The sequence below is a fragment of the Erythrolamprus reginae genome, chromosome 1 (genome assembly GCF_031021105.1).
Source record: "Erythrolamprus reginae isolate rEryReg1 chromosome 1, rEryReg1.hap1, whole genome shotgun sequence".
In the NCBI taxonomy this organism is placed as follows: Eukaryota; Metazoa; Chordata; class Lepidosauria; order Squamata; family Dipsadidae; genus Erythrolamprus; species Erythrolamprus reginae.
Window position 1 is genome coordinate 142,034,024 of NC_091950.1, and position 23,664 is coordinate 142,057,687.

The 23,664-nt window shown below is 41.4% G+C and overlaps 1 protein-coding gene across 1 annotated transcript in view; it reads right to left on the bottom strand.

The window, feature by feature from the left end:
* Positions 1 to 19,200, bottom strand: part of DTX4 (deltex E3 ubiquitin ligase 4) — a 52,514-nt gene extending 33,314 nt beyond the window's left edge. Inside the window, 1 exon segment of the mRNA XM_070726802.1 lies at positions 18,904 to 19,200. Coding sequence (XP_070582903.1) covers positions 18,904 to 19,114 — 211 coding nt within the window. The 5' untranslated portion in view covers positions 19,115 to 19,200.
* Positions 19,201 to 23,664: the final 4,464 nt, after the last annotated feature.

The following is a 23,664-nucleotide window of genomic DNA, read 5'->3' on the forward strand; positions in this document are numbered from 1 at the left end:
AAGAAAAGCAGACAGACAGAAGGAGAGGATTCTAATGGTCTCATGTTTATACCATACAATGCCTTACTTTATGAAAAGTATTAATCCGCCTTATTCCTAAGAGATCAGGTCTCGGGGAAGGTTTTTAAACCTGCAGTTAAAAAGATGGCTTATATGCCAAAGTAAGGAATTATGGAGCTCCACCAATATAAATGCTGCATTATGGAGGCAATGTTAAGACATTAATTAAATGACAAGTCTTGCTTTACCAACTGTCCACAATACTATGAGGGCCACCCAGAAAGTAAAGCACCACATTTTTTTTCTCAGCCTAATGGTACGAATGCGAAACTTTAGATATACATTATTTGAATTGTCAGGAGTGCGTGTGTAAATTTTGCGTTGCTTCAGACAGATAGCGTAGCTGCAGCAGTGTTTCGAAATGGCGTCTGTAAGTGATGTATGTTACAAGCAGCGTGTCATCATTGAATTTCTCACTGCGGAGAAAGAAACTGTTGGAAACATTCACAAATGTTTGTGTACAGTTTATTGAGAATCTGCAGTCGACAGAAGTACGGTTAGTCGTTGGGCACAGAGGGTGAGATGGGAAGAGATAATTCACACAGTGCAGAAATGGCTTCGTAAATAATAAATTGATGATAAATAATTGTTGAAGGAAAAAAATGTGGTACGTTACATTCTGGGCGACCCTCGTAAATACTTTCTCACCCAGTTGTTTTTCAGCACCAAAGTCAAGCTGAAAAGGATGGCCTGGATATGGGAAATTGGAAACGGGTGGGGTGAGGTTCTACTGTGCAATTACAAAAACTGTTTTGTATTTGATACCAGCCCCTCCTTCAACATTAATTTAATAACCTCCTGCGCTCTACTTCTCATCCCAGTGAAGACAGAAATGGGTACCTCACATTCCCTTTCTGCAAGTTTCAACAGAAGATCCTCAACATCTCAAACTATTCTTCAATATTTTGAAGACTATTTATGTGGAAGTACAATGATGTGCACTCAGAATTTCTCAAGAAATAAAGCATTCCTTTATTCGGGCAAACAAAATTAAATGTAAAATTTCCAGACAATATACACTTGGCATGGATAAAGGACAGTAAAAGACGAAACTGAAACGTAATTTCAGGGGTCTGATGAATTAAAGGCAATTGATGAATCTTGACTAGTCTTCGTAATTTAAGTGGTAGTTAAAACTATGTACTGACCAAGGACACAGGCAAGTCTCATTAACTTTGATACAAAACATATGTAACTGACAGCTGTAGATAACTGAGATTATGCAAAGAATGCAAACTATTGGCATCTTTTAGATGTATATTCAATTCCATTAACTTTGTTTATAACTGCAGTTCCAGAAAAATAAATATTCTGATCGGGGCATTCTCTGCAAAAGAAATATTCTAAACAAAGAAGGCCTATTTACTGAAGCACATTTTCACTAGAAAGATATGATAGGCAATTCTTGCTTATATAGTTAGAATGAACAGGAAGTTGGCAAATTCCCCAGAAGAGAGTTATTCAGAGAAGAGCACCAGGAAATAATTGGCTTGTGTACATTATGACCTATATTTACCAATGCCTTAACTGGAACCAAGAAGAGGGGGAAATAAATCAATTAAAAGGTCAACGTCTCTGCTGTAAAACATTTAACGCTGACTACTTTAGCATTGAAAAATATTATGCCTAAATTATATTCCGCTCCCTTTCTTGGTTGTTAAAGTAGTATTGATTTTCATTGCAAAAAGATTCACACACATGCCCACAAATATTCCACGAAGACTGATCCACAGGCTTCATGCTCCTGGCTAGCAACTACCCTGATGAGCTGGATAGCAAGGACATTATTGCAACAACACACTCACTTTGTCTTTCTTGTTCCTGCAAAACCTGTTCCTGCAAAACCAACACCCAGTACCCCTTACATAAAGGACTCTGCACATCCATAGCTTCAAGTACCACACACAACCAAAGATGATGACTGCCTTTGTCCATTCAAGTGTATAAGAAAGTCACTTTAGCTAAAACCAGACTGACAGCATTAAAAGAGAAGGTGTGGAATAGGACAGTGTCAGACCATGCTAACCAATAGATATGCCTGCTTAATTAGACTTAGGAACAATGTCATATACTTGTAATTTCTGCAATGAAGGTAGGAATTGATGCCCTAGTGCAGGGGTAGGCAAAGTTGGCTCTTCTATGACTTGTGGACTTCAACTCCCAGAATTCCTGAGCCAATCAGGTTAGGTCAGGAATTCTGGGAGATGAAGTCCACAAGTTATACAAGAGCCAATTTTGCCTACTCCTGCCATAGTGGATTAGCAATAGTATAGAAAATGATCCGACCTTTAAAATCACCATGTACTGGGCAATCTAGAAAACTAGGTTTGTAAATTGAAAAAAAGGTGTCTATTATTTAAGTGATTCTTGCTATAGCTGGGAAAATGTGACAAAGATGTGCCTTAAAGCTACAAGCCCACCTATCTTCTAATATTAGTAAGTACTTAAGCAGTATGTGAATGCAAAACACCGTGCCTACCAAACTGTATTCTAAGTTGGATGCAATTTAACCAGCCACAAAAGCCATTTTAGTTTGCCCTGATTATTTTGCAGCTTTGTGTGCATTCATGTACATTTTCTCTGAGCTGATATGTGTGTGTATCTCTAGGCAGGGTGATTTAGACAGCTGTTCATGACTTCAACTTATTAAATTACTGAGATCAGACGTGAATGCCTCTTTACTTCTCAAGCAGTGAGTATCTAGCTATCTAAAGGTTGGTGAGAAGGGGGAATGAAATCCCCAGTCTCCCAAAAATGATATTAATATGAGGCTAAAAAGGGTACAGAATGAATGTCACAGAAAAACATATTTATAACCTATTCTTAAAATGAGAAGAATTTGATTAAAATGTTAAAGCAGTATCAACATTCACCATCCCCAAATTTAGCCGTAAGCAACACAAATACTGAATGATTTTCAGAGGTGTAACAATTCCAAATAAAAGTACATCTGTTGATCTATGTTAATTGGAGTCCCATTTTATTAAAAACAGAAAGATGGGTTTCAGAAATTACATCTGTGCTACAGATTAATAGAACCCCACTAACTACCCGTACGTAATACTAGGAACTATTTGCTTGCTGCAGATAACTAATGAGTATGATTTAGCAGTGATCAAAGAACAGAGAAAGGCTATACCTGGAAAATTAATTTTGTTTATTTAGATCTGAATTACATGAAATGCTTTATGACATAGCCGTGTGGAAAACACAGTTCAAAAGAGCAAGGTTCTTGTGATTAGTCCTTATTCCATTAAAAAAAAATCTTGAAAAATATTAGATTTGTATTGTACATTGTTTCTATCACTGCTGTGAGCCGCCCCGAGTCTACCGAGAGGGGCGGCATACAAATTTAATAGATAGATAGATAGATAGATAGATAGATAGATAGATAGATAGATAGATAGATAGATAAATTTACTGCTAAGAAGGCTGAAATATTTTATTTATTTATTTATTTTATTTATTTATTTAATTGGATTTGTATGCCGCCCCTCTCTGCCCCTATATATGATCTATTACATTAAATTTTGTATACCGTATTTTTGGAGTATCAGCCGCACCTTTTTTCCTCCCTAAAATCAGCTGATAATTTGGGTGCATCTTATACTCTGAATGTAGCTTCCCCCCACCCCGAAGCCCTAACTAGGTGCTAATGATCTTCCCAGCTCTTACCCTGCAGTTTCTTTCATTGTTTCTCTCTGCAAAGAATGTTTCCCAAGCCCTAAGTATTTGCAGGTTTTTTTTTCATTGCTCTAACTTGCTCTGAATAAGTTTTCTTTCCAGCCCTAACCAGGTGCTAACAGTGTTCCCAGCTCTTACCGGCTTGCAAGCTCTTTCATTGTTACTCTCTCCAAAGAATGTTTTCCAAACCCTGTTTTTGTAGGGGTTTTTTCATTCTCTACTTGCTCTGAATGTTTCTTTTCAGCCCTAACAAGGTGCTAACAATGTTATTATTATTATTATTATTTATTAGATTTGTATGCCGCCCCTCTCCATAGACTCGGGGCGGCTCACAACACAATAAAAACAGTTCATAACAAATCTAATACTTTACAATTTAAAATATTTTAAAAACCCCATTATTAAACAGACATACATACAAGCATACCATACATAAATTGTATATAAATTGTATAAATTGTATAGGCCCAGGGGAGATATTTCAGTTCCCCCATGCCTGACAACAAAGGTGGGTTTTAAGGAGTTTACGAAAGGCAAGGAGGGTAGGGGCAGTTCTAATCTCTGGGGGGAGCTGGTTCCAGAGAGTCGGGGCCGCCACAGAGAAGGCTCTTCCCCTGGGGCCCGCCAAACGACATTGTTTAGTTGACGGGACCCTGGGAAGGCCCACTCTGTGTTCCCAGCTCTTATGGGCTTGCAAGCTTTTTCACTGTTACTCTCTGCCAATAATGTTTTCCAACACCTAAGTCTTTGCAAGTTTTTTTTCCCCATTGGTCTAACTTGCTCCAAATGTTTCTTTACAGGTGCTAATGATGTTCCCAGCTCTTACTGACTTGTCACTCTCTCTGAATAAGGTTATTTTTAAAGCCCTAATCAGGGGCTAAAATAATGTGCTGAAGCTGACTAGACTAAGGATGAATATCTGATAAGCAGATTTTTTTTCCTATTTTCCTCCCCAAAAACTAAGGTGCATCTTATACTCCGGTGCGTCTTATACTTCCCAAAAATACAGTAATTTAACATTTCTTCATAACAACGCTTGAGAGGTGAATTGGGCTGAGGAGAATGACTGGCCCAAAGTCAGCCAGCCAGCTTCTATATCCAACGATCAACAGAACTCCAGGGCTCCTGTTTCTGTCTAGCTCCTTAACTAATACTGCAAATTGGCTCTCAATGTAGACAATCAGTTTTCTACTAATTAACACTTGGATATTTCTAACTCTGCCCCATTTCTATTCTCTGGGTAGAAAAAAAACCACTTCTTTCATTACGTTTAACTAAATAAAATCCCATCAAAAATGTTCCTGGGAAATTAGGTTAGGAAGGCTGATTTTTAAGAAACAGGCATTACAATGGGAAAACCTCCTGCAAGCCAAGCCACTACACAGACCCCATAATTGATTATAATCCATCACGAGGATGAAACCAGCAGATTTGGGGGTGGAAGAAAAGGGCGTAGGAATCTCTGCATCTCCCCGGTCCCTCTTCATCCATCAGTTGTGGGAAAATCCTCCCTCCCTGCCTAACTCTGAGACAGGCCCATCAGCCATTCAAGAAGGAAAAAGAGAAGGGACAATAGCTATTGAGACCCTGCCAGGGTCATGGCCTCTTTACCACCAGAACTCCTTAATGACCCCAAACAACAACATTCATAGCAACTGGGGAAAGAGAAGAGGGAAGTCCCCAGAACAATAGTTCATTCAACAAGGCAACTTGGATGTAAGGAGTCTCCAGCCCATCTTCCCCAAGGTGGCCTCACAGCATTCTAGCTTTAAAAGACCCTGGGAGATGCTTTCTGTTAAGGTTTGCTGGATATCCTTAGGAACTGAACTTCTGCATTCATCCCTAGCCTATGCTATATTCAGACACATAATTGCTCCACTTCTAATGGGTGTTTAATGCTGTTTCATGCCTGTTATGACTGAAAGGGGTTTAAGGAAGGAGGGGGAAAACTTCAATTAAGGGTACATTTCTCACCAAATTTAGTTTAGGCAAATGTCATCAGGTTTATCAAAGCAAGAAGCAATGCTTCATATAAGGGAGTGGGATGAAAGAGAGCAGAAGATTGTCTCTATATATTGTATTCATATGAGACAGTAATATGTGGAAGTTTTGTTTTTTCACTTGGTATCTATCTTGCAAGCACAAATTACAGGAAATCATGCATGATTCTAGACCCTGGCAGCGTATGAAGTTGATAAGATAATAAAAGTATTGATATGGATAGTTGACTAAGAGACCACAACTATTTCGGAGTAATACATTAGCTTGTCTATCTCTAAATAAGATCATGGTTCTCTTAAACTTGATTTTGGTCAATTTTTTACTGCTTTCTGACTCTCATATCTCTACCAATGTCCTTTAAAAAAAAAAAGTATTTCTACTTTTAAGACTTGTGTTTTTTCTTAATATGCATGTTTACAGGGATGTATAAATGCACATTTTAGTGTGTGTGCTCTCTTTTTTGTTACTGACATTTTGGATTGATTTTTAAAGTGGCAAACTATGTTGAAAAATTTGGGAAAGCAGAGATAATCAGCATGCAAGGGTGCTTCAGTCTGTGTATCAGTCTGAACACCTGAAATAGTAAGTTTTCCTTCTGCTTTGAATATTTCAGTATTTTCTCAAAGGAGCAAAAATGGAGGAAATAAGACTGGGTCCATAAAGCTAAGTTATAGCTCTGAACAGAATTAGATCTAATAGGATTGGTTACAGCTTCTGTGTGACAGCTTATTATTTTATAAGAAGCTACCACTTATATAAAGATAGAGGAGGAGGAGGAGGAGGAGGAAGAAGAAGAGGAAGAAGAGGAAGAAGAGGAAGAAGAGGAAGAAGAGGAAGAAGAGGAAGAAGAAGAAGAGGAGGAAGAAGAGGACGAAGAGGAAGAAGAGGAAGAAGAAGAAGAGGAGGAAGAGCATTAAATCATAACTGGATCGGAAAGTATGCACAGAAGATTATTTCTAGTAGTCTCTACTACTTGATACCTACTGATATAAAAGCCAATTCTTACTGGGGGAGAAATAAAAAAATAAACAATTGGAAGGCCTTAATGGAATATATATGCACCATAAGACCCACATTTGCAAATACATCCTTTTAATGGTTTTGTCCATTAAAAAGTCTTGCATTGCCTCCTTTACCATGGCAACTATCCAATGACCATAGTTTTGTATCTGAGGGCAGAATTCAGTTTTTTGTTTTTAATTCCATATCTTGAAAGCAAGCAAAGATGTTACAGGGAATTAGATATTGTATATTCTTTATTGCGGAGTATTAAATATTAATCAAATCTTGTCACTTGAAAGTTTTTAAAAAACAAGCTTTACGTTCTATATCAATCCCCCCCAAAACCAAACCAAAAGTCCATCATGATCTTATCTGACAGTCCAGAACCACTGGATTATAATGCATTGATGAGTATTATATTGAAGCACATACATTTTAATTGAAAGTCTAACTCGGTCTTGAAACAGACTAGACTTAGACCGATCAATCTCGGACTAAATGAATAAGCTGATAGGCTAAATGCATATGAGAACAAAACAGGTGAATCTCCTTAGTGCTGACTTAAATTCTGAGAGGAAGGGTGAAGAAATATACTTGTCATATACAGTATGTAAGAAACTGTTTTGATTCAGCATGTATGACAAATCCAGTCTATCCAGTAAGGTTGGCCCCATTAAAATGCACATACCCATAGAGAAAAATTGGCTTGAGTTAATTGTGCATCCATCAACATGTCTTACAAGGAAGGCTCAAAAAGATGCACAATCAAGTGGATCTATGCAGGAATGCTCACAAAAAACGTAACATGTGGTATAATAGTCTACTGCCCTCTTAGATCTTCCCTTGCAAAAAAATATGAATAATAATTATAATAATCTCACCACTGTTGTGAGTTCAAACTGTGAGACCCAATAGATGAAAATTCTTTCCCCTTTCATTTCTCCAAGCAAGTGAATGGCCCTCCTAACTCTGGGGACCCCTAAGCTTGATGGCAACATGTTGGTGTTGGTATTCTTTTCAGCCTTTCATTTTGCAAGAGCAAAGCAAACATTAATCTCTGCCTGTCTCAGGGCTGACAAAGGGTTTAATAGACAGAGCTGCAGCCAGTCCCACTTTCTTTCTTGACCCAGGGGCTCCATTGCCAAGATGGGACGACATCAGACTTCAAAATAAGTTTGATTTGGTCTCAGCAAATTCAGCTGAGAAGATGGAAGGGCAGGCAGACCCCATTGCTCATCACTGTGGTAACCACTGGATAAGAACAGAATATATGGACAGAGCTTTTATTCGGGGGATGGGTTCAAGAAAGGGATCAGCAGCACGTAGACCTATAATGCCTCCACACAGACAAAGATTCGGTATGCATGCTAGTTATTCTTTCAGAGGAAGAAAAGCCCTTCTGCCTCAGTGTAATCTTCAGAGTTTTTTCCCCAAAGGAAGGAATCCTGCAACAGCCTTCCTATCATGAAGTGAGCAAAGGAATAAGTTGGGCAATGGAATATTTGGAATGCTCTCTGGTATGTGCAACATACGGTATTTTCGGAGTACAGTGATACCTCGTCTTACGAACGTAATTGGTTCCAGGATGAGGTTTGTAAGGTGAAAAATTTGTAAGGTGAAACAATGTTTCCCATACGAATCAATGGAAAAGCGATGAATGTGTGCAAGCCCAAAACTCACCCCTTTTGCCAGCCGAAGCGCCCGTTTTTGCACTGCTGGGATTCCCCTGAGGCTCCCCTCCATGGGAAACCCCACCTCCGGGCTTGCGTGTTTTTGTGATGCTGCGATTTCGCTGAGGCTCCCCTCGCTGGGAAACCCCACCTCCGGACGTCCGTTGCCAACGAAGCACCCATTTTTGCGCTGCTGGGATTCCCCTGCAGCATTGCAAAAACACGGAAGTCCGGAGGTGGTGTTTCCCATGGAGGGGAGCCTTAGGGGAATCCCAGCAGTGCAAAAATGGCCACTTTGCTGGCAACAAAAGTCCGGAGGCAGGGCATCCCAGTGGTGGCGGCTTGGGTTTGTAAGGTTAAAATAGTATGGAAGAAGAGGCAAAAAAATCTTAAACCCTGGGTTTGTATCTCGAAAAGTTTGTAAGATGAGGGGTTTGTAAGATGAGGTATCACTGTATAAGATGCACCTTAGTTTTGGGGGAGGAAAATAGGGGGGGGAATCTACCTACCAGGTATTCATCTGGCTAGCATCCTTAGTCTGGTCAGTTTCAGCACATTATTTTATCCCCTGGTTAGGGCTGAAAAAACATTTTCCAGAGGGAGTAGGAATGAAAACAAGCCTGCAAAGACTTAGGACAGGTGCGTCTTATACTCCAAAAAACAACGTTCATCTATTCAAACATGCAGCTATCCATAGCCAAAATCTGGACCACTTATGTTAGTAATTACTGTCCATCAAATTCTCTCTTCAACAGAAGAGCAAAAGAAGAGCAGGGCATGTCACAAAACCTATTTCTGCTATGAAAACAGGAATTAGGTTTATACGCCTTTTTTACCCAATCCCTCCCCAAGCCACTCCCTTGAAATTTATCAAATATGATCCAGTTAAACAGATCATCAGTAGCACTACCAAAACCTCCCAAATACTTCAAATGTACAGAGTAACCACAAGACTTGGATGGCCTCAAGCATCAATATTTTTTTTGAAGTAGGTAAATTAGGTAAGTTTAAAAAAGAAAAGCCTTACCTGCAGTAATTTTATATTAAGGTTGCCACATATCAGAAAAATTAACAGGGAACGTCTACCTCAGCCACACACATTGTATGTACTGGTAGTCAGAACAAAACAATATGTACCAGGAAAAAGAAATGGCTACCTGTACTCTATACACAGTAATACTAATGAAACTCTTGTACAATGCCTTCAGAATTTTTCATACCAATTTTCTTATTAATTTTCCTAACTGTTTTTTTTAAGTAGACTAGTGTCGTATCCCACAGTATGGGGAAAGCAAATTGATGTACGGGATACTTACAGATAGACCTCAACTTACAACAGTGACTATTCAAAGTTACAAAGCCACTGGCCGTTTTTCACACTTATGACCGTTGCAGCATCCCCCATATCACATGATCAGAATCCAGACATTTGGCAATTGGTTCATATTTATGATGGTTGCAGTGTCCTGGGATCACATGACCACTTTTTGTGACCCTCTGATAAGCAAAGTCAATGGGGAAGCCAGATTCGCTTACAACCTTGTTAGTAACTTAACAACTGCAGTAATTCATTCAACGACGGCAAAAAAAGGTTGTAATATGGGGCAAAAGTCACTGAGCAATTGTGCCACTTAGCCACAGAAAATTTGGGTTCGATTATGTTCGTAAGTTGATGACTACCTTTATATTATATACATAAGAACATAAGAAGAGCCATGCTGAATCAGGCCGAAGCCCATCGAGTCCAGCATTCTGTGTCACACAGTGGCCCACCAATTGTCCTTGGGGATCTTGAGCAGAAAGAGAAGGTAAAACCCTCCCTTTCCCTTGACCCCCAACAAATGGTACTCAGGGGAATCCTGCCTGCCTTAACCAACATAGAGGCGGCACATGAACATTCATTTCAATAACCTGTACAGTGATCCCCCGATTATCGCGAGGGTTCCGTTCCAAGACCCCGCGCGATAATCGTAAACTCGCGATGTAGAGGCACGGAAGTAAAAACACCATCTGCGCATGCGCGTCCTGTTTTCCATGGCCGCACATGCGCAGATGGTGGAGTTTGCGTGTGGGCGGTGGGGAAGACCCCTTCGGCCGCCCAACAGCTGATCTGCTCCGCAGCGCGGCAGCAGCGAGGAGCCAAAGATGGGGTTTCCCCGTTGCCCAGGCAACGGGGAAACCCCAAGATCGCTTGCCGCTTGCCCATTCGCCCGCCCGCCCGGCTGCTCGTTTGCAGCAGCTGAGTCCTGAAGCCAGACGGCAAAGGCGAACTTCCGCGTTTGGCTTCAGGACTCAGCTGGGAAGCGGCGCTGGGGTCTTACTGGCTGCCCACGCAAAGGGGAAACCCCGGCTCCTCGCTGATGCCCGCCGCTCGCCCTCCCGCCAGCAAGAGGGGGAAGACCCAGGGAAGCCGCCCAGCAGCTGATCTGCCCGGGGAACGCAAACTCCACCATCTACGCATGCGTGGCCATAGATAAAAGGGGCGCGCATGCGCAGATGGTGTTTTTACTTCCGGGTGGGAAAATCGCGATATAGCGATTAGCAATGATCGAGAGCGTGAAACTCGGGGGATCACTGTATCGGTGTATATAGTATATATAGTAGTAGGTGTACATATATAGCATATAAGAACTTCAAAATTAATTTACATTAACATTTCCGCAACTGATACCATTGAGGAGCACTAAAGACACCGAAGCCAAGTAAGAAAGAAAACCTGTCCAATATTTTAAAAGGAATAAATGGCTTGGTAGAAGCACCATGTGCTGAATGCTTTCTTTAAAAATGGCACAGAAGATAACAATTCTCTTCTCTTTGTGAAGGAATTTTGTCTCAATTCTTTAGATGGCCTTCCGTGTGCAGAAATGGAAGTGTCTAAAAATATTCCCAGTCGCCCAGAGTCAGCTTACAAATCCAATAAAATAAATAAATATTCCGTTTCTGCTGAGTTCTGAGTTACTAATAGCCACCCAATTTCTTAATCAACCAGAGAACAAACCCTTCATTAACCACATTATACCACTGCAATACCAGAGTCAGAATCTGAGTCAGGAATGTGTTAGCATTTATATTCCAGACAGCAAAGGTGCCACAAAACTTACTAAACACACCAACAGCTGCTAAGTCTGCTGGGCGTGCATAATGCTTTAACTCAAGGGTGGCAAACAGAACCTACTTAAGTTCTACCCGTGTTCATTTCTATAGCTTCTCAAATCCCCTCTCCCAGAGTGGGACTATTGAAATTCAACAGTAAATTTATTTGTGGTAGGCTGATTTTTCCGTTTTTTCAAAACATAGCCAAGGACTGACACTGGTGTGCAAAATTCCACCCCCAAATTCACCCGTGTCCACTCAAATACCTTCATTCTGAAACTGCCTATGGCTTTTCAAAGTTCAGCTCCTGACTGCCCAAAAGATCACATGTTTATGCTTTAACTGTGTAAAACAACTAAAATGTGTCATTACGCAGGTGGTTGTGCAAGCTGCTCCCAAAATTTTGAGGTAGCAAGGGAATTATAAAAAATAAAAGCCTTCTGTGGGGTGGAACTGAAGGAACAAACACCCAGCTCATGGGAATGCACCAATAGTGGGTTCTAAAACCCATTTCTACTGGTTCTGTGCATGTGTTTATGCGCAATGCTTCTGCGCATGCACAGAAACTTCCTGGATGGGTGGGCAGAGTCTCCTGCCACCGCCGCCACAGGTTCTAAGAACCGGACCAAACTGGGAGCAACCCACCGCTGGAATGCACCACCTCAAGTCCACTATGTTCAGGCAAAGAGAGACCTGTCCCTGAGTGACAGCAGGATTTGTGGCACATAAATGGAGACGAAAATCTTCAGGACCTTGAAAATTTCAATAAATGAGTTCTGCAAGATCAGAGCCTTAGTTGTGTTTAGAAAGGACTGTGAAAAGTGTTTTCTTTTAGAGTGTGTTTTCTTTTCAAGATTGATATCTGTTGTTTAAACCAACTAATCAATGCTGGGTGTAGTCATATTGCCCTTTGTGTTGGTTTTATTGAAGCTGTATAGAGAATTATAAGAAATTAAAAATATACTACACCTGTGATTAAGGCCATCTGCTTAAAATATCCAAATACAATTTTTTTTTTAGCAATGCCACTCATAAATAATTAATCTGGCTCTTCTACAATCTACTTCTTTAACCTCAGTACAGTGATCCCTCGATTATCGCGAGGGTTCCATTCCAAGACCCCTCGCGATAATCGATTTTTCGCGATGTAGGGTTGCGGAAGTAAAAACACCATCTGCGCATGCGCACCCTTTTTTTCCCCATGGCCGCGCATGCGCAGATGGTGGAGTTTGCGTGGGCGGCGGGGAAGACCCAGGGAAGGTTCCTTCGGCCGCCCAGCAGCTGATCTGCTCGGCAGCGCAGCGAGGAGCTGAATCGGGGTTTCCCCTTTGCGTGGGCGGCGGGGAAACCCCGATCTTCGTCTGCTCGCTGCTGCTGCGCTGCCGAGAAGATCAGCTGCTGGGCAGCCACAGCAGCAGCGAGCAGACGAAGATCGGGGTTTCCCCGCCGCCCACGCAAAGGGGAAACCCCGATTCGGCTCCTCGCTGCGCTGCCGAGCAGATCAGCTGCTGGGCGGCCGAAGGAACCTTCCCTGGGTCTTCCTCCCTGGGTCTTCCTCGCCCGCCCGCCCGCCTGCCGCCCTCCACCCGCCGCCCGCCAGCAAGAGGGGGAGAGATAGAGAAAGAGAGAGAAGGAAAGAAAGAGATGAGAGAGGGAGGAAGAGAGTGTGAGAGAGGAAGAAGCAAGATAGAGAAAGAGAGAGAGAAAGAAAGATGTTAAAGGAAGGAAGAGAGTGATGTCATCGGGTGGGAAAAATCGCGATATAGCGTTTCGCGAAGAACGAGATCGTGAAAATCGAGGGATCACTGTATTGATCATCCATATCTAATGTATTTAAATATTTTTCAGCGTATAATAAAATTTTCTTACTACATAAATTTTATAATAAAATAATATTATTTTATTAATATTTTTCATGTTCTTTTTGCCTGTCTCTTTTGTTCTGTTTTTTGGGGAAGACAAAACCTTTTTATTTATTATCAATTTGACTTCTATGCCACCCAATCCCAATGGGATTCAGTTTATTGTTAGCATTCTAAGCTTTACTATTATCTTTTTTGACACTACAAAAGACACTGAAAGAACGGTGTTTCTTTTCAAAAATCAAGATAACTTTGTAAGTATTCTATAGAGATGCTCACACCCAATTCCAAGAATCAACTCTAAACCCCAAATCTCTTTCTACATCTTTTGTACCAAATAATGATGTTGTGATAGAGAATTATTCATTAGAGAAAAACAGCTTATCTTTGACTCCAGTGCGCAATAGCACTCAAAGGTAATAGGTCTTTAACAATATTTCACATTTGGATGCAAACTACAAAAAAGCAAAATATTTTGTGCTCCTGCTTCAGTATTCCATGTAGCTGGCCTAGAATATCTTTGACTAACCAGCATGGATAATATCTGCAGGTTGCTTTTAGTTCTTTGATTTAACCCTTTGGTAATGTTCTATAATCTTAGATAATAGCATTGGTCCTACCTCTTCTGCATTACAGATGGATGCAAGGAATTTATTTAAGGCTGTGCAATTTTTCTGTATTTCTTTAATTGCATCGTTAACTTTAACTCCTCTAGAGATCCATTTGTCTCATTAGTTCCTTAAAAGACTTCTGTGGCTCACCCTAATTGTTCCTTGGTCCTTGAACCTATTTGGTTTTGCATTCCCCACTTCACTGCCTCCAACTAAATTTGCCAAGACATGTGCTTGGACAAAATGAACTTTTGAAAGGCAGTGAGGAGGTCGTTAGTCTCTCACAATGCGGCCGAGCACAAGAGCTGCACTTATAGAGATGATAATCGCTTTGAGATATTTATATTAATTCACCTTTGTTGCAACATTCCAGACATGGAGTGCATTGGACTGGGGGGATAGGTGATTAACAGGAATATAAACACCAATTTTGGAATAGTCTATCAAGCTAGCGGGACGTGCAGTGGAAAAACCTGAAAGAGGGGTAAAAGGAACTATTTATGACATTGAACAGCCCCCTTTTAATGAAGGGGGAGGGATAAGACATCACCTTTCTCTTGTCTACAACCCAGTCCTTCCAGCAGTTCCAAGATTACACATGCACACACACACACACACACACTCACCCTAGTAATGGGTTTCACTTATAGTCTATCAAGCATACAAATCTAATAAATAATAATAATAATTATTATTATTATTATTATTATTATTATCTTTGCTACGGTTCGGAGATGTGCATGTGCGCATACGCAGATGGTCTGAGTGGGAGGGTGGAGCCTCCCACCACTACCACTACCAGTTTGCCCAAACCAGGGTGAACCATTAGCAACCCATTACTGACTCACCCACACATGACCCTGTGGGAACAGACAACCCCCAGAGGCTTCAACGGGCTCTCAGAAAGAATGCTAATGACCAGATGATTGCAGAGAAATATGATCCTTCCATTCCCTTCCATCTTGTCAGAATCAATCCTTCCATCGTCCCACCATCCTGCCAGAACCAATGAAGCTTCTTAGATGAGAAGCGAAACACCTTCCTCAAGAAAACAAAAATTGTGTCTTTTGAAAAAGCACCTTTGAGACAACTAAAGCACCTTTGAGCCAGGGTGGCACAGCAGTTAGAGTACTGTTCTGCAGGCCACTGAAGCTGACTGTAGATCTGCAGGTCAGCAGTTCAAATCTCACCACTGGCTCAAGGTTGACTCAGCCTTCCATCCTTCCGAGGTGGGTAAAATGAGGACCCAGATTGTGGAGGCAATATGCTGGCTCTGTTTTTAAAAAGTGCTATTGCTAACATGTTGTAAGCCGCCCTGAGTCTAAGAAGAAGGGCGGGATAAAAATCGAATAAATAAATAAACTAAGACCTAGATGACTAAGAATCTTCACAGATACCTCGCACCCTACTTTCTTTTGAATATGTGAAGCTGTCCCATATAGCTGTAACTGAACTGGAATTGGTCCACAGAGGAAACCTGTAGCATAGTTCTTGTAACCAAGTGCCAAAAGTCTCAGTCAGCATATCTGGGCAACTGCTAGAGATTGTTCCTACTCATAGTTTAATCATACGAGGTAGAGAAGAAATATATGGAGAAATATATCATCTTCAGAAAAGGAAATCTGGCTTATTTGGCAAAAAGACCGGACACTAGGTAGAATACATCTCACAACAGACAATTTACAGTGAAATGAATGTGAATGAATGGAACGGAGGAGAGCTAACTCCCTCCCATGGCAGTATAATTAAAAAAAAACTTATTTAATTTGGAATTTTGTCCTAATAATCAAATGGCAGGAGAGACTATCATGCAACCAATCAGTTTTCTGTATTCTTCTAATCAGTGATGCCCGGACTGATGACAAATATTCACAGCAGTTGGAAAAAGTTATCTGATCAGAACCTGATTTCATAGCCTACTTGAGCCTTATTGTGTACATAGCACAAATCTTGCTCATCCCACAAGTACAGACAAAATGCCTCTCCCATCTATTTTTCCACCAGCTGCAGTTAATAGTCATACTGCTGTTTTTCCATAAAGGTTGTTATGATTGTAATAGCATTTGATCCACTAGCAGTGTCTCCCCTTTACTGTTGCCAAAATGTAAGGTGTAAATAAATAACTGAATAAAGCAAGTCCTGGTTGATAAGGGCTTAGCCTGCAATGACAGTCTTTAAAGCTGTCTTCTGCAGTCCAGGGCTTTCAATTCCCATCATTCCCAGCCAGCCTGAATATGAATAAAATAAATCCATGCACATGCACACACATACATCTTTGACTCTTGTTATATGGAAGCAAAATCTGCTCTGGTGACATTTAAAAGAATCATTTACTGTAACAGGGACTGGCCAAATGGTGCACTTCACCTTTACAGGTCATATTGAGGGATGTTGTGTACAGACCAATACCTCCGAGAAACTGTTGTTGTTGTTATTGTTGTTGTTATTGTTGTTATTATTATTATTATTTATTAGATTTGTATGCCGCCCCTCTCCAAGGACTCGGAGCGGCTCACAACAAGAAAAACAGTACAAATCAAATATTTAAAACAGTTATTTACATTTTATTTATTCCTTTTAATACTATCTCAGAAAGCACTAACTAATATTTCCAGCTTTTGCACCAAAATGTGCATCGAAAAAGTATCTTTGGTGCCCCTTGACTCCCCAAAATGTTAGGCTCCATGAAAATCCCTTTCCCATTTTTCACTAAGTGTTGTACCTCTTGACAAATGTATCTTTTTTAAAATGTACATTGAGAGTATTTGCACCAATGACCAATTCCTTGTGTGTCCAATCACACTTGGCCAATAAAGAATTCTATTCTATTCTATTTATTGTTCAGCTTTATGTGCTTTATGTTCAGCTTTATGAGACTGGTTTTTGTCTCATCCCTTGGAGTCATCCTGTTTGCATGCTAAGCTTTCGTGCAGCTCTTCCCTTTCATCCGCTCGCCCAGGGCCAGCCTATTCCACACGCAGACGGCTGCACCATACACTGTAGCGGGAGGCTAATGCACAGGGATGGTGTGATTCACCTGCCATCTCCTCCCAGCTCCTCTCCTGATCCAATAGCTACTTCCCTTCTTCACATGAGCTCACTAGCAGGAGCAAACGGGATTCCCAGCTAAAGAGGCCGGTGGTTTTCCCAGGGTGTTTCCTCGCTGTCAGCAAAGACAGCTGCACACCTACGCCTGGTTCCTCTACCCCGTGAGACTGCTCCGCTGACAGGATCCCAGGAGCAGGTTGCCAAAAGGCATTCAGGTCTTGGCAAACCGCTTCATCTAGATATTAAAAGACAGGGAAAGAAGGGGGGGAGGAGGAGGAGGAAGAAGCACCGCCTATACCTCCATCACTCTCCAGACCTTCAGCTAAAGCTCCTGACATGGTTTTTGCAATATCACACAAATAGTTGTTGCTGTTTTTTTTAGCCTTTTTTTTTTTTTTTTTTTGGTTTTCCCAGCTGACAGCCCATTTTCTTCTACTGGTTTCCATACAGAATCTTTGACATCTAGTCTAGTTATGAATCAACAATAATTCTTTGGGAGGGGGGACTACCTGTAACTCAAACTAACCCACAGAAACAAGTCCCCTAATCTCCTGCAGTTTCTACAAAATTTCTACAAAGGGAGAAGTAAGATTAGTACCTTCAATGATAGGCATTCACAAAGATAAGCATTCAGGATAGGATCATCTGGATCTGTTATTCTTAAGAAGCTTTTAATCATTTTTTATTGTTAACCTCTCTAGGCAAACTGTTTGTTGCTCCTGCCTTTCAGCCAAAGGATTACAGTTTCAGCAGTATGTGTATGTAAAATTTACTCCAGATTAACTAATAAATGAAAAATTAACCGCAGAGCTTTTTGTTCACATTTATGCAACATTCCTCCAAATGTGACCAGGAGTCACTATTTAAACTGTTACGTTTGACTGGCTGCTTCAATTTTTACAAAATAACCCCACATTACATAATACTTCATGTTATTTATCAAGGTTTTTTTTTCCAAACTCCCCTCCTGGCTTCTGTAGTATACACACAGCTGTATTTTGTCTCAAGGCACAAGACACACACTCATACACACAATTCTATCCAGATGTATTCAGTAGTAAGTTCCAAAAAAGCATTGGTTCCAATCTGTCTTCTTTCGACATTACCCTTTCATATTTTTGGGTTTTACTCTTTGCAAATGAAGTATACACAGTGAGTGGGTGAGTATGTGTGTGTGTTTGTTTGTTTGGACTTAAATGCCACCCTTCTCCCATAGGACTCTAGGCGGCTCACAGCCAAATACACATAATATGTAAATGGTTGCTCACACACCTTTACAAGGCATTAGAGAACACTGGCATCTTTACTGCAGAACAAGGCTTTCTTAACTTATACAGTACAGGGCTATCTCTATTAAGCAGAGACAGGGTTTGCCCAATGGGAAAGGCAAGTTCTCAAATAACTATTTGTCTTTTCCTCCCAACAAAGCCCATCTTGTTAAGCCCCCACCTCTTTTTTTTGGCAGTAGAATTTGGAAGCTTGTACTACAGTACATCGGCTGCATCTTATTCCACCTCCAAATCCTTTTTTTCTAGAATTGGCAAATTTCAACCTTCCCATAAATCTCCCTCCGTGACGTCCCACCTCGTTTCTCCCTAACAAGAGTTACCCCAAATGCAAACCTTTAATACAAATGGGGGGGGGGAGGCTGTGCAATCGCAATGAAACTTAATCCCAGCGGACTTCTTTACACGTCTCGTTTAAAACACATACACACGGACACGAATCTCCAAGTGACAATGCGCCCTTTCTTTGGTGGCCGATCAGAAGGGACCCGACAAGGGAGATGGGCTCCGGATAGGAAAAGGACAACATCGCAAGCGACGGGGGGTGTCGGGGAGATGCGGGGGGGGGGTGTTTATCGAAACTCACCCGTGTCTTGGCGGAACTGGTGCATGGACTGGAGGTCGATGATATACGGCGAGAGCCTATTGTCCACCTGGCCCAGAACGACGCTGCCTCCAATTCTCGGTCCGGCTCGGATCACCGCCTCGATGTGGTGGCTCACGGCCGGACTGTAGGGTCTCCACCGCCCGTGCTCGTTCAGCCATTCCCAAACCACCACCGCGGAAGCCAGCAGCATGATTTCTCTCTTTTTTGCCTTTTGCGCGGTCGCCTTCGCGGAGAGCCTCCGAATCCGGCCGCCTCTCCGTCCGATAGATCCCTATCTGCCCCCCCACACCCCGCTTTAAACTCTTGCAACGTCACGCCTACGGGCTGGCGGCTCCCTCGCCTCCTTGGACCAGTTCCAATTTTTTTTCTTCTTTGGAATTGTTTCTGTTCTCTCTCTCACCCCGCTTTTGTGCGGCCAGTAATTTTGGAGCTCGTTGGGTTAAAATAAAAATAGAAGAGACTCTTTTTTGAGTCCCATTTCATGGAAAGGAGACTTGAAAGCCTTGCAAAAAAAAAAGGTTTTACTATTTCCAAGCAAATTCAGTCGCCTCGCTTCATGGGAAATGCAACTGGCGTTTTTTTAAAAAAGAAATTGCCGAGAAAACCCTTCTCCAAAGTCAGCCAGCTGGAAAAGCAGGTTCCGTCATCATCTGCTCCGGTTTTAAAGTGTCTCGGAAGGGAAACGTGCCTGTTGGGTACGGCAGGAGGCGACTCAGTTTACACCAGTTGCATCTCCTCCTTTATTTACTCCGCTTCTTCCCTTTCTTTTGCACGAACCCTGCCAGGGATTTCATGCTCCGGTTTTCTCGGGTCGCTCCCCCCGCCCGCCCGCCTCCCCTTTCGCCGCCCGCTTTCCCTGGGTAGCAGATGCAGCAAATCGCTCCGGCTCCACCTCGCTGTTTGCTTTTATATTGCCGCCTTCTTTCTATATACACCGACCCTGGGTGAGGGGGGCTTTCTCCACACGGCGGGGGGGAATGGAAACCTCCACCCCGCGCGTTGCCCCTCGCCCTCAGCCGAGGAACAATAACCCATTGCGCGCAGTCCCCCCACGGCCTCTTGTCACCTCGCCCGCCGCCGCTACAACTTCCCTTGCCCCTTTGCAAGGATTGTGGGAAGAGGAGCCCGCAGCAGGAGCAGCCCCGAGGACGCGACGCCTTGGCGCTCCTTTCCTTTTCGCGCCTCCTACCATTACCTCATAACTCGGCCCTCCGCCCCTTAAGCCCGCCCCCTCTGCCCAGCTATCTCGAGCGCCCTCTGCTGACTCAGATAAAAGGCGACAGCAAGTGCGAGAGGGACTGGACCAACAACTATCCCGAGGCAGGGGTGCACGATCGATTGCCCACACTCTCCGGGGTGAGACGAGGAGAAGGCGAGACGGCGCTGGACAAAAGCTCCCCTCTGTATGGGATCAGCTCGGCCATTGCTTTCAAGCGCGCTACATTGAGGTAGCGCAGTCTTCTTTTATACCACAGCCTCTACTACCCTCCAGCGCTGGCAGAAGCGACAAATTGGGGATCGGTGGAGTGAGGGGTGGGGGAAAGGCATTGGATATGAGAGTCGCCCCATCACAGCTGGGGCCAAAATTGGTGGCGGGGATCAATTTTAAAAAAAAATTCTTTCTTTTCTTTTTTCTTTTTTAAGGACAAACATATAAACAAAACAAAACAACACAATTTATATATATATATACATATCAACTCTACATACATATACTGTATATAAATATACATGTCAACTCTATTACTTTTCTAGGTAAATTGTCTTAACGTTATTTTTTCATTTATATATCACTCATATCAACTGCATTTCCTTTACATTTTTTATCTTTATCTATTAGTAAATATATGTACCCTTTACAATCAAACTTATAAAATATTTTGTTCATTCTTTAACTAAACATCACTATATACATTTATTTATACATCACCTTTCTTCTTTTTATTCTTCCTTTCCAAGCAATTATAAAACTAATCTCAAACTTTGAAGTATTCTGAATCCTCTTTCTGGTTTAATTCTATTGTTAATTTATCTAATTTTGTGCATTATAGGATTTTTCTAATGATTACATTGTCAGTTGGTTTGTCACTATGTTTCCAATATTGTAGCAAGGATATTCTTATTGCTGTTAGTATGTGTAGTATAATATACCAGTATTTTTTTTAAATTTTTGATAGGGTACATCTATTCAAAATATTTCTGGTTTCATATTAATTTTCTGTTCTAGTGTTTTTTGAGCCAGATGTGTATCTTTTTCCAGAATTTTTCAATTATTTCTACCTAGCGGCCGCCTTGGCCTTATGAAAGGCATAACTTTTTTTAAAAAAAAAATGCAGTAGTGCACTTCTGCATTTTTGTTCACCATTGTGCTACTTTGAAAAATGCAGTGTGTACAAACTTTTTGTAAACCCCTGGCACTGTTTGGCACTGCATCCTTCAAAGATGCTAAGTGTTCCAGCAGCCTTATTTGAACAAGTTAGAATTGTTTTAAACTGAAACAATTGAAACAATTTTGGCATTTTTGTCTTTCGATTGAATTCTTCCTAAGGACCTGGGATAGGAGGGTTCTATTCTTTCTGATGTTATTTATTATTATTATTTGGATGTGTCTTTGAACCAGCCCAGACAAATTTTCTTTTCAATACTGTATTTTGAAAAGTGGATTCTCATTGTTTTTCTCTCCGGTTACCCTGGTTTCTATTCTGGTGCTTTTAACTGCTTTATCAAAGTGACTCAGTTCCAAACTATTTACTATTTATTCCAAAGTATTCTTTTTTGCTTCATGTCAAACATCCAGAACACATTACTATAAATTCTATGCATATCTCAACTTAATGATGTTATATTGCTTTGTTTTTATTTATCTTCAGCTAGAAACACAAATGCAGAGCAGGAGGGAGAATCTATGATACGAGGCAACCATGTGAAGTGAGAAGTTATAGAAAAAGGGTAGACAATTGTTCTCGTCATAGTCATAATCTTGTGTCTTTAAAAAAAACCTGTTAACATTTTAAATAATGTCATATTTTTAAACATCTTTCTGGAAAGTTGAAAAATAAAGTGATTTCAAAGCAGTACTCCAATGTCAAGTATTCAGAGCCAATGCACATGGTTTCTAGATCAGTGTTTCCCAACCTTGGCAACTTGAAGATATCTGGACTTCAACTCCCAGAATTCCCCAGCCAGCTGGCTGGGGAATTCTGGGAGTTGAAGTCCAAATATCTTCAAGTTGCCAAGGTTGGGAAACATTGTTCTAGATCTTGACGTTAGTGAAGTTTGCATGCACAGCAACCGTAATAGGAATAGTTTCAATGCATGAAATTCTAGCTCTTATGTAGGTGGATAGCCCTTGCATTTTTACTTGATTCAGATCCTGCACAATCGTTTCTTAAAATAATAACTTATTAAACTTAAAATCATAGGACTGGAAAGGATCTTGGAGGTCTTCTACTCCAACCTCCAGCCCAAGGCAGAAGTCTTTATTTCATCCTAGACCAGGAGCAGGCAAATTTGGCTCATCTATGATGTGGACTTCAATTCCCAGAATTCCTGAGCTGGCATGATTGGCTCAGGAATTCTGGGAGTTGAAGTCATAGAAGAGCCAACTTTGCATACCCCTGTCCTAGACAGATGGTTGTCTGATCTTTTCCAAAAAATCACCAGCAATGGATCTCCCACACCTCTAGGAGGAAAGTTGAGAAACTTGTTATCATTGTCAGGAAGTTTCTCCTTAGTTCCATGTTGTATCTCCCTTTCGACTAATTTCCACCTGTTGCTTCTTATTCTACCCTCAGGTACTTTGAAGAATAAATCACACCCCTCCTCTTCCCTGTGACAGCCCTTTTAAGTTTTGGAAGATGGGTATTGTGTTACCCTTAAGCCTTCTCTTCACGTATCTAGTTCCCTTAGCCATTCATTGTACCATTTAGCCTCTGATAAGACCCCTTATCAGCTTTGTATGCAACCTCACTGTGACTCAGAGATAGGGTGACTATATCCCTGACTCCACAATGTCCACATCATCAGTGCCCACATCAGTAACTGCCAAAGATATTTTTCTGAAACCAGAAAGGGGCCCTTTGATTTGGATCAATAATCAGTGCATTGATCAGCCTCTCTGTTGTGCAAAACTTCTTCTCCATCTTGCTGTACAGCACTGCTTCTCAATTATTTTCTGTTATGCTCCCCCTAGGAAGAAGAAAACATTTTTCATGGCACCGGACCAGGGTATCTGCGAGATTGCATTCTGCCGCATGAATCACAGTGACCGGTCAGGTCCCACAGAGTTGGTCTTCTCCGGTTCCCGTCGACTAAACAATGTCATCTGGCGGGACCCGGGGGAAGAGCCTTTTCTGTAGCAGCCCCGACCCTCTGGAATCAGCTCCCTCCAGAGATTAGAACTGCCCCTATCCTCCTTGCCTTTCGTAAACTCCTTAAAACCCACCTCTGTCGTCAAGCATGGGGGAACTGAGACATCTCCCCCTGCCTATGTAGTTTTAGTGCATGATATGAAAGGTTTTTTATATTGGGGTTCTTTGCTTTTATATTTTTATATTGGGGTTCTTTGCTTTTAGATTTTTAAATGTACAAGTGTTATTTTAGATTTTGAATTACAGATTTGTCAATGTATATTGTTTTTGTCACTGCTGTGAGCCGCCCCAAGTCTGCGGAGAGGGGCGGCATACAAATCTAATTAATAATAATAATAATAATAATAATAATAATAATAATAATAATAAT